The 15,256-nt window shown below is 40.5% G+C and overlaps 1 protein-coding gene across 1 annotated transcript; it reads right to left on the bottom strand.

Annotated features, from left to right (window-relative positions):
• Positions 1–1,984: 1,984 nt before the first annotated feature.
• Positions 1,985–3,280, bottom strand: LOC116041414 (myosin light chain 1, cardiac muscle-like). The gene is made up of 2 exons (XM_035991384.1): positions 2,177–3,280; positions 1,985–2,101 (listed from the first exon to the last, which is right to left on the bottom strand). Exon 1 carries the CDS (start codon positions 3,255–3,257, stop codon positions 2,664–2,666), a length of 594 nt encoding a protein of 197 aa, XP_035847277.1. The 5' UTR covers positions 3,258–3,280; the 3' UTR covers positions 1,985–2,101; positions 2,177–2,663.
• Between the last annotated feature and the right edge of the window lie 11,976 nt (positions 3,281–15,256).

The raw sequence follows: 15,256 nt of genomic DNA, 5'->3' as shown, positions 1-15,256 counted from the left end.
TGCTATGGTGCATTTTTTTTTGTGGCTCTTTATACCTAACTGGTTGGCCACCCCTGAACTAGATTTAGGTCACACTGGCTACTTTTATCTTTGTGAAGTTTTGGCATTGCCAGACCTTCCTCCCCAGCGCTGTGGAGGAGGGTCTGGCTAGTCCACACAGCATTCCTGGATGGGAGGAAAACGTGCTCTGGTTTATTGGCATTTCTTTAAACCAATCACAATTGTCATGGGCGGCGCTAGATTTACGTTCCACTTCCAGGATTGTTTTATATTATATATAAAAATAGATATCAATGTGTATATATATATATACATTGATATCTATTTTTAACAGAATCAAAATGCATTCGGTTAAAAATAGATATAAATGTGTAAAGATTACAACCATATGAGATAAAAAAAATGAGTGGCGATGCAATTTTTTAATGGCCGAGGGCGTAATGTACATTCACTTGTTTGACTTCAGACGTCACTACGAGATTTGTTTTTCTATTTATTTAGTTATTTTGATGTGGGATTTGTTTTAAAAATCTAATTTTTTTTTTATTTCATTTGTGTTAAAGACAAAATACAATTTCAGTTGCACTTTTGATAAGAGATAAGATTTGATAAGAGGGCGTGTTTTTTTTTTTGTGTAAATAAATAAATATATTTCAGTCATTTGTCTGTAGCTCCTCATTGTGTTGATAAAAATCTTGAGAAAATCGTGTCGTGAACTTAAAATCATGAATCGTATAGAATCGTGAGTTGAGTGTTACTTCCCTAATCAAAGCACCTTTGCCTTGATGGAGCAGACGGTATCGAGTCTACTCAGACAGACTTAACCCTTGTGTTGTCTTCCCGTCGACCACGCAACTTTTTGTTTTTTCTGGGTCAAAATTTTAAATTTCAACCTTTTTCGACACTTGTCACTTTTCCCGATTTTTTTGTCGATTTTTTTCCAGGTTTTTTGTCACTATTTGACATTTTTCTCGATTTTTTTCAGCAATTTCTTTGGATGTTTTTGTCGGTTTTTTTTCCATTTAAAAAAAGTTTTTTTTACATTTTTTTTAATGTTCTTGTCGATTTTTTCCCCCCGCGTTTTTGAATCTTTTTCCAACATTTTGTCACTTTTTTCAACGTTCTTTTGTCATTTTATTTTACAAATGCTATAAAATTAAATAAAACAGCCAAATTCAATAAAAGTAATGAACTGATTTATTTTACCTATGAAGAGTAATAGTTGTATGGAACCATCCACGTTAGTTTCTTTGACAATTTGGATAAAAAATGGAGGAGGGAGGGTTAAGTAAGTTGTCTTCTCAGCTTTTATTTATTCTGTTGTTTCCTACCCTGGCCAGAAACTCATTCTGCTCAGAGAGAATCCTACAACGTCTCCACTGCGTAGTGAATAAAAGTCATCTGAACCAGCCACAGAGTTGGACCTGAGAGAACTACTTCTTCCACACAAGCCAGTGTTTTTCCCCCCTATCCCAGAATATGGATGGATGAAAGGTCTGGCAATGTGAGACTATCACACACAGACAATACCTTGTCCTGATGTTGACACAAATCTGTTTTTGGCACATACTATATTTTTTTTACATGTGTTATTATTATAACAGCCATCTACATTCTCACATGGTTTATGTGACTGTAATTAGATCATGAGTTCATTAATAAAAAGCCTTTTGCTTAAATTTGGTCTCTAATAATCAGTTTTTGAGTTATTCAAAATCTTGTATTAAATGCACATTTCGTTTATCACGACCACCTTCCTTTTATCTGAGCCTCAGCAACATCTCTGTTAACAGGTGTCCTGTTATTGCACCCAAATACATGTATACACACACAAATACACACAAACAACGCCACTGTCTTGTAAACAATACAAATAAAAATAATATATAATAAATAAATAAATACATCTGCAGTAAATCTCCATCTAAAAGTCGATCCGTTCATCCTGGGCTCATATGACTTTCCAACAAGCACAGTTCATAACTGAGAAGGACTGAAGATGTTTTATTAGAGAGACAGAGAGCGTGGAAACATACAGGTGCAACATTGAATACAGCAGAGACATCAGAGACAGATGGAACCTCAGTCCGTCAAAAACAGACTGAACATGAATCCGTAAGAGACGAACCGAACCTCAGTCCGTAAGAGACAGATGGAACCTCAGTCCTTCAAAGACAGGAATCTCAGTTCGTCAGAGACTTTTGGGGAAAATCCTCCATATGCCCCTAAAAAGGGTACCAAAACCTGACTCCAATTATTCTTCCCAGCGTATTCTTAAATTGGTTTTACACCGATCCTACACAAGAGTCAATGAGACGATAGTACTATTTTGAACGAGTACGTTTTAATTAGTCAAGCATGAGAGTTACAGACACAGATCTGCAGATCTGTGGGATCACAAAGCAGAGACTAAGTTTCCCTAGCAACAGACAAATAGTCGGAGCCGGTCCACGTATCTCTTCCGCCGAGTGAGCCCCGTTCTATCCTTTCCCTAAACTCTTATACCCCCCTCGCTCTGGGGCGTTGTCTTCTTGTCCAGCACTGTTATCTGTTCATCTCTTATGGAGATTTTGGTCTATTTATTTCTGTATCACACCTATAACTTTTTAGCATATAATAATCTACAAGACCGACAGTCCGTCGAAAGAACCCGGCAGTGGTTTCTACCCGGCCAGGATGTGTTTGACGAACTCGGTGTAGTTGATGAGACCGTTGGCGTCCTCCTGTCCCACCATCAGCCGGTCGACCTCATTCTCCGTCATCTTCTCTCCCAGCGTGGCCAGGACGTGGCGGAGCTCGGCCCCCATCACCGTACCGTTGCCCTCCTTGTCGAACACCCTCAGACCCTCCACGAAGTCCTCAAAGGTGCCCTGCTCTTTGGAGCGCGCCACGTGCTGGAGCATTGGCAGGAAGGTGTCAAAGTCCAGCAGCTTGACATTCATCTCCTCCGCCTTTGGCCTCCCCAGCAGCTTCAGCACATCGCCATTGGTGGGGTTGTGGCCGAGCGCTCGCATGACGTCTCCGCACTGGGCGAAAGTGATCTTCATCTCACCGGCGGGCGTCTCGTCGAACAGCGTGAAGGCATCTCGGAACTCTTCGATCTGGTCGGGGGTGAACTCCACCACGATGCTCTTCAGGTCTACCTCGGGAGGCTTGGATTCAGGCTCCGCAGGTTTGGGGGGCGGAGGAGGCTCTTCCTTCTTCGCCTCCACCTTCTTCACCTCCGTCTTCTTGGGTTCTACTTTCTTCGGTGCCATGCTGCGTGCAGAGAGGACGGACGGAGATGGAGGCGTTTTATAACATCCAGAGGCTGGGGGGAGCGAGGCAGGACAGAATGACAGAGAGAAGAGAGAGAGAGAGAAGAGCCGACCAAAGATGGAACAAAACTGGAATAGAAGCACTTAAAGAGAAGATAAGAGACACTAGATAAAAAGCTTCCAGACGAAAATTAACCAGTATGAACCTGTTAAGGCTCCGGCTTAAAGGTCCGAGTCAGACCTGCAGGAACCAACAGGAACAACTTCCTTCAGTCTAGTTTACACATTTTAACTGAATTTCTAGGAAATGGTCAAAAGAAAACATGAATGAATTTGTGGCTATTAGGAGTTTTACATCCGGCCTGTTACAATGACAACAATCTATCAATCACAATGTGCTGTCTCTGTCTCTATGTCTGCCGCAATTCATTCAGTTTTGTGAACATTGAAACAGACATTTACATTGCCAAAGGTGTAAAATAAAAAATAAGTAAAGATCTACTAGAATAAAGTGTAAACAGAGCTGTGTAACATTGTTACATTGTAATTAAATGAATACAGTTTAACTTAAAAATAAAAACCGAAGAATTGTGAATTTTCCCTTGAAAAATACATATATATATATATATATATATATATATATATATATATATATATATAGTTACATATATAAAGATAAGTAAAGATAAAAGTGTGGACATCTATGGAAGCAAATAAGAGACATAAGTATTTGAATTTTAACAGCTACTGAATACTTAATATTGAAATATTTTACTTTGAAAAAACCATGTATTCAGGAAATCCTTGACAATTGAATTTTTGAATGTGAATATGTGACCATTGAAAAAAAAAATCATTCATTATTCATTTAAATTAAGCTTTTAAAATTGCAAATCAAAAAAATTCAAAGAGGTGACCTCTAAATTACTGAATATTCAATATTGACTATTCAGTGGCTGTTCAAATTCAGATACTGATGTCTCTTATTTGCTTCCATAGCCATTGCAGTTAAAAATAGTCTGATAGGTCTGTCTCTCCCTACAGTCTATTTGAGTCTCTGTATCTCCTGAGGTGTTGTCAGATATGGAAACTATCTGTGTATCATTAACATTCCCTGCTGTGATAAGGGCGGTTCTTACCCATAATGCTCTGTGTGCCCTTCAGTCTTAAATACCAGTGATGACAGAGTCCAGACCTGAACACGCTTCCACTTTAAGTTAGAATAAAAAACTGGTCTGACCAGCAGATCAAACTCAAACTTTCTTCAAACATTTGGCTGAACTGATTTTTTATTAGCCCGTCTTTTTAAAACGCTCAAAGCCTGGATTTTAGAAATACTCCTAGCGTAGTATCATAGCATAACACCTAAAGATGATTTTCCTAGCTTTAACTTTGATTGTTGCTTATATTTAGTTGTGCACACCGTCATTGTTATATATGGTAGTGCACACTGCACATTGTTCAGGGCTGAAGATCACCTCTGTTCCCCCACACACAGCTGCGCAGAGACTGAACACAAGTGGCATAGGCCAAGAACCATGGTAACTCATTTTTCTAATAGAGTTTGATCATAGAAATAAAATGGATAGAATGGCCATAAAACCTTTTGTGGCTCTTGTAATGATTCAGCTCCACTGCTCGTTTGTCTGTTACTGCAAAACCTCACCTCTTTCCGCAAGTCCGTTTGTACAGAAGTTTATACGTTGCCATGGCAATGGTACACACAAAAATGGCTCCAGCACTGACCACTCAGCTACGTGGATTTTAATGACAATGGCCTTTCTACCCATTTTATTTCTATTTAAAGATTTTTTGGGGGCTTTTTTGCCTTTAATTTATAGGACAGCTGTAGACAGGATGGGGGACTATATGCAGCAAAGGGTTGGAATCAAACCCGGGTCACTGCAGTAAGAACTGAGCCTTACGCATATGCAACCAAATGGGCTACCAGGGTGCCCCTATATCCATTTTATTTCTATTACTTTGATTCTATTTATGGGTATTTGTGTTTATTGATAACCTTTATTTGTTTCAATGCAGGGTGTTGAACCTGGTCTGGTTAATAACATGGTAGTCTATATCCTCGGCGTTCCACTTCTCGGATTTCACTCATTTCGGCCGGATATCCATTATCTTTCACTTTCTTTGTGTTGGCGTTCTAAACTCCGATGGATTTCTGAGGACTATGGTTAACTGCTCCTCAGATATCTGCAGGGTAAATCCAGACAGCTATCTGATGGGAACAACTCAGGACAGAGCCGCTGCAAAATAGTCGTGTGAGAGAAAACTCAGATTGGACAGATAGTCTAGCTAGCTGTCTGGCCCTGCAGAGATCTGAAGAGCAGTTAACCATAGTCCTCAAAAATCCACCGAATTCAAAATTCCTACACAAAGAAAGCGTTAGGAAACGGAAAATACATGCATCCGGCGGAATTTCCTGCAGCACCGGAGCAATCCCAGAAGTGGAATGCGAAGGATATGGACTACTTAAGACTGACAAAAAAACATGGGACAACAACATGAAGTTAAAGCATTAGTGCGTAACTTTTGATATTAATGAACGTCCGTTACATTCAAGCCATTGCCAAATGAGTTGCTACAAAGCTAATTAAGAAAGAGTCCATCATGTTTCTTTAATCCTCCGTGTCCTCCTTGACTACTAACAACTGCGTGGAGGAGGGGGGGGCGTGTGTGCGATCACGGAAGGCTTGTATCATGTGGACGCGCCGACAGTTTTGTTGTCATTACTTAGAATTCCTCATGGGGGAGACAGAAACTACGCACTATAGCTTTAACCTTTAAAGTGCTCATATTAAGCTTTTTGGCTTTTTCCCTTTCCTTTATTGTGTTATATATCTTTTTGTGCATGTTATAGGTTTACAAAGTGAAAAAGCCCAAAGTCCACCCCAAAGGGACTTACCATCTCCAACAGAAAACACTGTTCACAAACTGCTCCAAACAGCTCTATTGTAGTCCAGCCTTTACTTCAGAGACAAACGTGGTCACTTTGTAACACACGTTATAATGCTCGCCTAGCTGCTAGCGTGTCACGCCCTCATCAGGGACGTCACTAGGATTGAAAGACGGGGGGGGCTTAGCCCCCAGGGTATTTGTAACTTGCGTTTGCAAAATCTTTGCACTCACATCTGTTGTTACTGTATTAGAGCTACACTTATGTCAACAACCAGTCAAGAAACCAATATGTTAACAAGTAAACAGTGACAGACATATCCTCTTCTTCCATTTCTACTCTGTTCCTTCTGTCTTATCCTTTAAGATAAAACAAAACCCTGATGCTAATTTCATGACTTCGAAATGCATGCAAAAAAAGTCTATCTTATCTTATACCTCATTAACCAAAAATCGTATATTTTAATGTCATATTTTCTCCTGTCTCCCTGCATGTTCTCTCTTAGCTAGTTTAGTCCTCGGCAGGCTAACTGTATGTACCATCTCAAAATGTTCAGTGTTTTTGATGATCCATTTTATGTCCTATTTCTCATGTTCATATTACATACCGTCACTTAATGAATCCTGAATGAATGCACTTATGTTGAATGTTACAAATTTTTGTTTAGTTTAGTGGAATTTGGATTGCCGTTATAATAAAACCTTTATGAATTTGTCTTATTATAAAGCGCAGTTGACAAAAGACAAATGAGTAAGTGGAGTGTTTTGAGGGTTTTGTGTAAAGTTACGTAATGGTTATAGAAATGTTGGTGAGCAACAAAAATCAAAGTACAAGTTCAATTGAACAAACTGGATGTATTTCAATAAACCAATATCCATTCGATGTTCACAATATAAAAGACATTTCATGTTGTACACACAATTACTATTTACAAGAATTACATTATGTCCTTTAGACCAGTATTTCTTAGACCAAGGACCACTTAAAGTTATAGGGGTGGGGGAGAAAATCGATACAGCATAGTATCGCGATGTTTTCAGTGGTAATACTGTATCGATACACAGGCGCCAAGTACGTGTTGGTCAGTTTGTCTGCTTCACAATCCCTTTTTGGGGCAATAAAACTGAAGTGAGATGAACAAACGGAGAAATGTATCTTTTTAGATAAAACAGATGTTGACAGTTAGTGACAGAAAGTTTCCTTTTGGGGACATCATTGGAAATTGGGAAGAATGTGAAGTTATAAAAAAGGTAATACATTGCAATATATCGTAGAATATCGCAATATGTTTAAAATCGCAATCATATCGTATCGTGACATAAGTGTTTTGATGATATCATGTCGTGAGGCCTCTGGTGATTCCCACCCTTAATTAGTGCGTCGTTTCTGTCTCCCCCATGAGGAATTCTAAGTAATGACAACAAAACTGTCGGCGCAACCACATGATACAAGCCTTAATGGCCGTTTTACAGTAGCTGCAGTCAAGCTTGCAGTCACTCTGAGAGTCCTGGCATCCGGTTGCCCAGGAGCTCGAAAAAGGAAGCATGAACGAGTTCCTGGTCAACCGGATGCCAGGACTCTCAGAGTGACTGCAAGTCTCTCTTGTAAACTTACTGGGTTACTGTACGTACACACCGCCGCCGACTTGAGCTTCTAAAGATACCGGAAGTCATTCATTTTCAATGGAAGCTGCTTCTCTCAGCTGCAAGGAGCGGCAAATCTGTCGGCGCCGCATTTTGAGCGACCAGAGCGTCAATCAGAAAGTTGAAAGTAGGTCAACTTTATGGTAATGAGCTATGACGCGGTTCAGCGGCAACCAATCAGAATATAGACGTCCTTCGCACTGGCTGATTCCAGAGAAACATACGATGTAAACTTTTGTTCCTACCAAAACATTAGTTCCAAGAAAATGGAGGAAAAGCTCATCATGGCCGTTGCTGGGTTCCCTATCATTTATGACATTTGCGTATAGGGACCAGTTAACGTTACCTGCCGGTCACATGGTCTCTAAACAGTCCGCTCACGGTGAAGTCCTGCACGGATCAACAGCTGGCGGCTGCTCGCTCTGCCTGCATGCTGCTGCAGTTCAGCGGCTAACGAGCGAGCTAACTGCTAACAGACACCGCTGTGACCAACAACCAATTCAAATTATATAGTCATAGTCATTATATATGTAATTTATAAAAGGTTTCTAGTGTCCGTGTATTGGCCGTGCAGTGGCTGCTTGATCTTTTTCCATGATGAACATAGAATGCTGCTACTTCAGAGCGGCCAAAGCCTCAAACAGCTTCCCTGGACTTTTTGACAAGCGTTCTTGACCGGGCGGCCAGAGCTTCCTAAATTAGGAAGATGAGCTAAATGAATACAATTCAGATATTAGCATATACATTTTGCATCAGTGAAGGGTTTTCCCTGACTCAGAATGAGTCTTACTTACAAGAGTAAGCATGATTGCTTCGCGTACAGTAAAGGCAATGAGTCTGAGTTACCTTATTAAACAGAAATTGTATCTAATTTCTGACAATGAAACCCTAATTAACCAAACTGGTAAAACCAGGTATTTTTTTTTTTATTTAATATTTAAATACTACCAGTAAAAATCACCGGGAGAGTCCAGTGCAGCCAGACTCTGGGGGGTAAAACTGAGATTAGTGCTCGTTATCAACCAATGGTCCCTTCTGACATTTTTTTAACCCTCCTGTTGTCCTCGGGTCAAATTTTGTTTATCGTGTTTTTTGCCCCCAACGTCTCCTTCCAGGTAGCGCTGCCTGGAAGGCACTAGGATTAGGCACTGGTTATGGTTATGGTTATGGTTATGGTTAAGGTTAAGGTTAGGGTTAGGTGCCTTGAAGGCAGCGTTCGCAGCGCTGCCTGGAAGGAGCAGTTGGGGGCTTAAAACACCATCAAGCTCACATTTGACCCATTTTCAAAAAGTTTCTACATCAGAAATTTGGATTTCTTTCGACCAAATTACCAAGTCACATGGATAGTTCCGTACAACACTCTTCACAAGTAAAATAAATGATCTGTTTACTACTTTCATTGAATTTGGGTGTTTTATTCAATTTGATAGAATTTGAAAAAAATATTGATGAAAGAAAAAAAACAAATGTCAGAAAAAGCTTCAAAAAAACTTTAAAAACGACAACAAACACTTAAGTGTATATTCTAAGTGTATATGTTATTATATTGTTTTAATAAAAAAGTAGCCTACAGTAAAGTAAAATGACAAAGATCGGGCTTTACACAAGTTTCTCTCAAGCCCTTCAAATAAGCCTGAATTAGATGCATTTCAAATACCTAAATAAAGCAATTAGCATATTAATCATGTGACAGTTAAAAGCAATCTTGTTTATTCACCAAATAAAGTATTCATTTGGAGGGGGCATGAAAAATTCTGGCTCTAGAACCAGCAACGATACGTACATTAGATAGACCAGGGGTTCTCAAACTTTTTTCAATAATGTACCCCATATGAATTGTGTTTTTAAGCCAAGTACCCCCTGACCAGTGATAGACTTACCAAACAACAGCCATGTAACTGAAAAAACATTTAAATGATGACAAAAGGCAACAAAAACTTTAAAAACAAACAAAATTTGGGAAAAGTCAGTAAGTCAGAAAGAAGGAAGTAAGGCAAGAATAGCTGGAAAATAGTATCAAAAACTTAGACAGCGACAAAAACTTAGTAAAAAGCAACAGACTTGTAAAAAAACTGAAGTTCAGCTGGATGGAATGAAAAAACTGTAGAAAGAAGGAAGACAAACTTCGAAAAAAGTGACAAAAACCTTGACAAACTTGGTGAAAAAAAAAGACAGTAGAAGAAATGAAGGGGGGTGGTGATGGCACAGTGGATATGAAACATGCCTTTGGTGTGGGAGATCTGGGTTCGATTCCCACTGCAATACATCAACCAATGTGTCCCTGAGCAAGACACTTAACCCATAGTTGCTCCGGAGGCGTGCGACCTCTGACAATTGTAAGTCGCTTTGTATAAAAGCGTCAGCTAAATGACATGTAATGTAATGTAATGAAGGATAGAAAGCAAGAACAGGTTGAAAATAGTGACGAAAAAGTGACAAAGAAAAAAGTGCTCCCCTACCCCCTGCAGTCCTCCAAAGTACCCCTTGGGGGACACGTAGGGGAGAGCCGGGACAGTTGAAACACTTTTTAATTAAACGTAATTTACAAAGCGATCGTATCGCACTGAAAGCTAATATTTTGTCACTAGCAACCTACACCTGTCATCTGTCAAATACAGTTGCATTTTCAGCTTTGAACAAAACCGTTCAGGAATTATTACAGCAAAAGTGGGGCGTGCGTCATGTTTCATTCGTCCCTCCTGGTCGGGACGATTGAAACAGCATAGGGGGACGGATGAAACATACAGTTTAAGCCATAAACTTCCCACAACTTCAATATTTTACTACATATCATGAATGGTACTCCCAAAAGGTGTTATTTTAGATAGATTGTTGCTGAGCTATACGTCTTTGTGAATATCTGTTAACAACTCATTGTTAACAGATATTCCTTGAAGCGTGTATGAAGCGGTTTTTGAAATATCATGCACTGTGGATGATTCTGCCATTTTTATAGCTAGAACAGTAAGTCTTCCCATTTATATCATGTTTCTATTGTGGAAAATGTCACTTCACTAGGTTTTTATGTGGGTTAGGGCACTGCACATCCAAATAAGTGCCCTTAACAACCCACAGCCCATGAGTCTCCATAGGATAACATGGGAAAACTCAACCCCCTTACCTGGTGGGGTCCAAATATATTTTCATCTTTCTAAAACTGCTTTTCCATGTCTCACCTCCATAAATTATTGTATAAACACAGATATTTGTGCATTTACTTAAAATACATGGCGTTACAGCCAGGTCGGGGACATAGACATATGCCATTATAGCCTGTTTTGCTTTCCATGTAAACAAGCATGCAATATGAAAGTCTGGGATTGTGGAGAACACTAAATAGTCTACTGAATAAGCACGTAGTCGAAACTTTAAATCAAAAACACTCATTAATAATCGAAAAAATGTAACCGCTAATGAAGTTTACTTTCGACCATCAAAACTCGTTTATTGCCTGTAACTCCGTGATAAAAGGAAATAACAGGGAGGTATTTGGCTGATAGAAGGAGGTTAACATGCTCTATGTTTTGTCCTAAGGAAGTCTGTCTATCGTCATTGCACTCGGAGCAACGGCGGAGCGGGGGGGTGGCTAATTGGGCTTAAGCCCCGAGTGTTTTGTCAAAAGCCCCGAATCTTTTAGGTTTTTTAAAATAACTTCAACTTTGTTTCATTTCCTCTCTCAGTCTTTCTGACTGGAGCGGCAAAAAATGAAACAAAAGCTCTATTACCGTGCGTGGTGGCTGACGGTAATGCATCGCGCATCACTCAGCTTGTTTGCCAACTGCCAATTAAAAACTAATGAAGAAGAATATAAATCTTCTTCTTCGTCGTTAACTTGTCATCAGGGGCTGGCGGGCTGTTGTCATGCATGTTGTCATGTTGTATGTTTTGGCTAACCGGCTGAAGTTATGAGGAGCATCTCGCTGCAGTCTGCGGGAAGCGGGGCTTGACATCAAGCCCCGCCCACATCCAAGTCAGTCATTTTACCTACGTCGTCTCCCCATACAGTCTATGGCTCGAACGGACCAAGACGGTAGCAAACCTCATATCCTCTTGTTTCACATTAGATGACAGAAACTGATGTAAGCTAAACACAAACGACATTTCATGCAACAACAGTGAACTGTAATTGGGCCCGTGTACTTTTTCGTTCATTTGATTTCCGACTTTGAAACGAAAAGAGTGGTTCGGAAATAACGTAAGACTGCTCCGGTGAAAGCCTTGTTTTCATGAGCTTCTGGGGCTAGCTGCTAGCTAACTCGGAAGCTACATCTGATGGAAGGCAGGTTGCTAATTAGCCAATGCTAAAAAGTATGAAAGTAGCCTACTAGTTTCCCCTGCTTTCTATCAATATTCCTCAGTATTTGTCTTTTGGTGTAGTTTGCTAACATGCTCGTAGACATGTAAATGAACTGTTTGCGTGCTAGCTAAGTCAACGGTCAACACCTTTTATATTGTAACGTGAAAGCTCAGGCTGCGTTAGCTTCAGCTAAACCACAGCAGCAACTTGCACTGCTGTTAAAATGCAACTTCAACCCTCGGATATAACGGTAATCACGTAGCGATTTTACTGTATCTAAACATCTGTATGTGTGTTCGACCTTTTGAAATACTTAGATCAGGTGTGTTACTGTGCAGGTAATATCCGAGGAGCATCTGGCATGATTGTGAGTTCTACTGAACCAGACTGAGAGACCATTTAAAGACTCAGGAATCCTTTGCAGGTGTTTGGATCAATTAGCTGATTAGAGTGGGACACTTTGAGCCTAAAATATTGAACCTTTTCACAATATTCAAATTTTCTGAGGGTTTTCATAAACTGTAAGTGCACTCGTAAAACCGAAACACACAGCTTGTATCAAATGCTAAGTTATCTCAGGGCATGTTTTACAGCTAATCTCGGCACATTAATGGGATAAGAAGAGAGACTAATTGAGAAATATAGTGATAAAGAAGATCAGAAAGACATGAGAAAGTTTATTTCCTCCTCCTGATGACAACAATTCCAAGTACAGATGCATCACTATCACTGGAAAAGTGATTTTTTTCCCCCTCCCATACTTTAATTTAAAAAGTAAATCTTTAATATATTCTACATTCATTACATAAAAAGTAAAATATTTCAAGCCTTTTATTGTTTTAATCTTGATGATAAGGGCTTACAGCTCATGTAAATCAAATCTCCAGTACAAATGTATTAGAATTTTAGAACAAAATATTTTTTTTTGTCACACAGATGAGTCAGCTAGGGAAGAGGAAGGACAGGCATCACAGCAAGGGACAGCAGGTGGATTAACTGCAGTGGGTGATCTAGGGACTCCGGAAAGTGGCCCAAAGCAGGTTCATCTCCCACAGTACCCCCTCAGCCAGTTTGGAGCTCAACAAAGAGCATTTAACAAGACATGGTTTGAGCAATTTAAATGGTTGGAGTACTCTGTAACCAGAAACTGCACATTTTGTTTTTCATGTCGCCTGTACGGAATGCAAAACATTCGCGCTAATAAAGATGCACTCAGTTGCTCTGGGTTTTCAAATTGGAAGAGGGCTTTGGAATCCTTACAGGAGCATGAAAGAAGTGCCCTCCACATTTCCACCATGACATGCTGGCAGAGTTTTAAAAGCACAAAAACTCATGGGGATGTAATTGAGCAGCTGAAAACTGCTAGTGCAGCAGAAACCTCAGAGAGGCGGCAGTACCTTCACCTTATTGTGGCAGCAACCACCTTTTTAGGAAAACAAGGCATCCCATTCTGGGGGCATGATGAGCAGGAATCTAGCTAGAATCAAGGCAACTTTATTGAATGTATGAAGCTCCTTAAACAATTTGACCCATTTCTACAAGAATATACTCCCCCTTCTCATACCACTTACCTCTCTCATTTTTCCCAAAATGAAATGATAACCAGCATTTCACAAGAAATCACAGAAAGCATCATCAAGCAAATGAAGATTGCAAAGATGTACTCTGTGATGGCAGACGAGGCCAGAGACAGATGCACAGAGCAGCTTGCAGTCTGTGTGCGTTTTGTTACGCAAAAGGGCGTAGTGCGAGAGTGTTTTCTTGGGCTTCGGAGGTTACAGGGCTTTGATGCAAAGTCCATTGCAGATGAGATAGAGGCAATGTTACAGTCGCACAACTTGGGTGACCTACTGTGTGTTGCACAAGCCTATGATGGGGCATCTGTCATGAGTGGAGCAGTGGGCGGTGTCCAAGCCCGCTTCAGAGAGCGACACCCTGAAGCAGTGTATGTGCACTGCTATGCACACGAACTCAACCTTGTTCTGTGATACACATGCAAAGCTATACCTGAAGCTACCGCATTCTTTGAACTGCTGGAGAATGTGTACACATTTTTCAGCAACTCACTTGTGAACCACAACAAGTTCATAGAAATCCAGAAAGAACTTGGATTAAGGCCATCTGAACTTGTGCAGCTCTCCACAACAAGATGGGCGTGCTGTCAATGCTGTCTTGAACAACCTTTCTGCCATTTTAGCGTGTCTCAGCAACATGAACACATCCATGGCCCTAGGGATCCGGTCAAAGCTCTGCAAGACAAAGACACTCTACATCAGGGGTGGCCAACCAGTTAGGTATAAAGAGCCACAAAAAAAATGCACCATAGCAAAAAGCCACACAACACATGCACGTCCACACTACAACAGCAACAGTGTCTTCCAGATCTGATGACAGTCATAATACATAGCAGTTTTCATAGTTTTTTTCCTCACTTAGATTGACTCAGTGGGAAACCTGACAGTCTTTGTTATCCACAATCCTTTTCAGGTCTTGCTTGAAATCGGTTGTGGCCACTTGAAGCAACTCTCTCACTCATTTGTCACTAAAGGGGCTTTCAAACAGTCGGATTCAGCAGTGAAAGGGTTAACGAGGAAGGTGATCTGTGGCCGCTGTTTTTCCTCAGGTTGCAGAATCTGTCCTCAAAACTCTGCTGCATTATTTTCCATTTTAAAATAATTGGCAAATGTATTGGCAGATGCATTCAAATGTGTTTTTTTTTTACTTATCTGAAATACTGTATGTTTCAGAAAAGTTAAAAACAACAATCAACCAATTAGACAGCCCCCAGCCACACAGTAAGAGCCTCACAGGAGCAGGCAAAGAGCCGCATACGGCTCAAGAGCCACAGGTTCGCCACCCCTGCTCTACATGCTTGTGATGTTTTCCAAACTCCTCGGCATAACTGAAGCTCTACACCGGTACCTGCAGGGGGAAAGTTTGGACTTGAGCAAAGCAGTTCAGTACAAGACGGCAGTCCTTCAAACTTTGACAGAGCTCCGCACAGACTCTGGTGGTGAAGATGTGTTCAGGAGGGCCATGGCCTTATGTGAGGCAAATGACATCCAGCTCCCTGTTGGTCCCAGGCAAAAACAAAAAAAGATATGATGGTTTTGTGGTGGAGTCAGCCTGTGGGTCAACCTCCAATCTG

The sequence above is a fragment of the Sander lucioperca genome, chromosome 14 (genome assembly GCF_008315115.2).
Source record: "Sander lucioperca isolate FBNREF2018 chromosome 14, SLUC_FBN_1.2, whole genome shotgun sequence".
Taxonomy (NCBI): domain Eukaryota; kingdom Metazoa; phylum Chordata; class Actinopteri; order Perciformes; family Percidae; genus Sander; species Sander lucioperca.
This window is presented reverse-complemented; position numbering and strand designations above follow the sequence as displayed.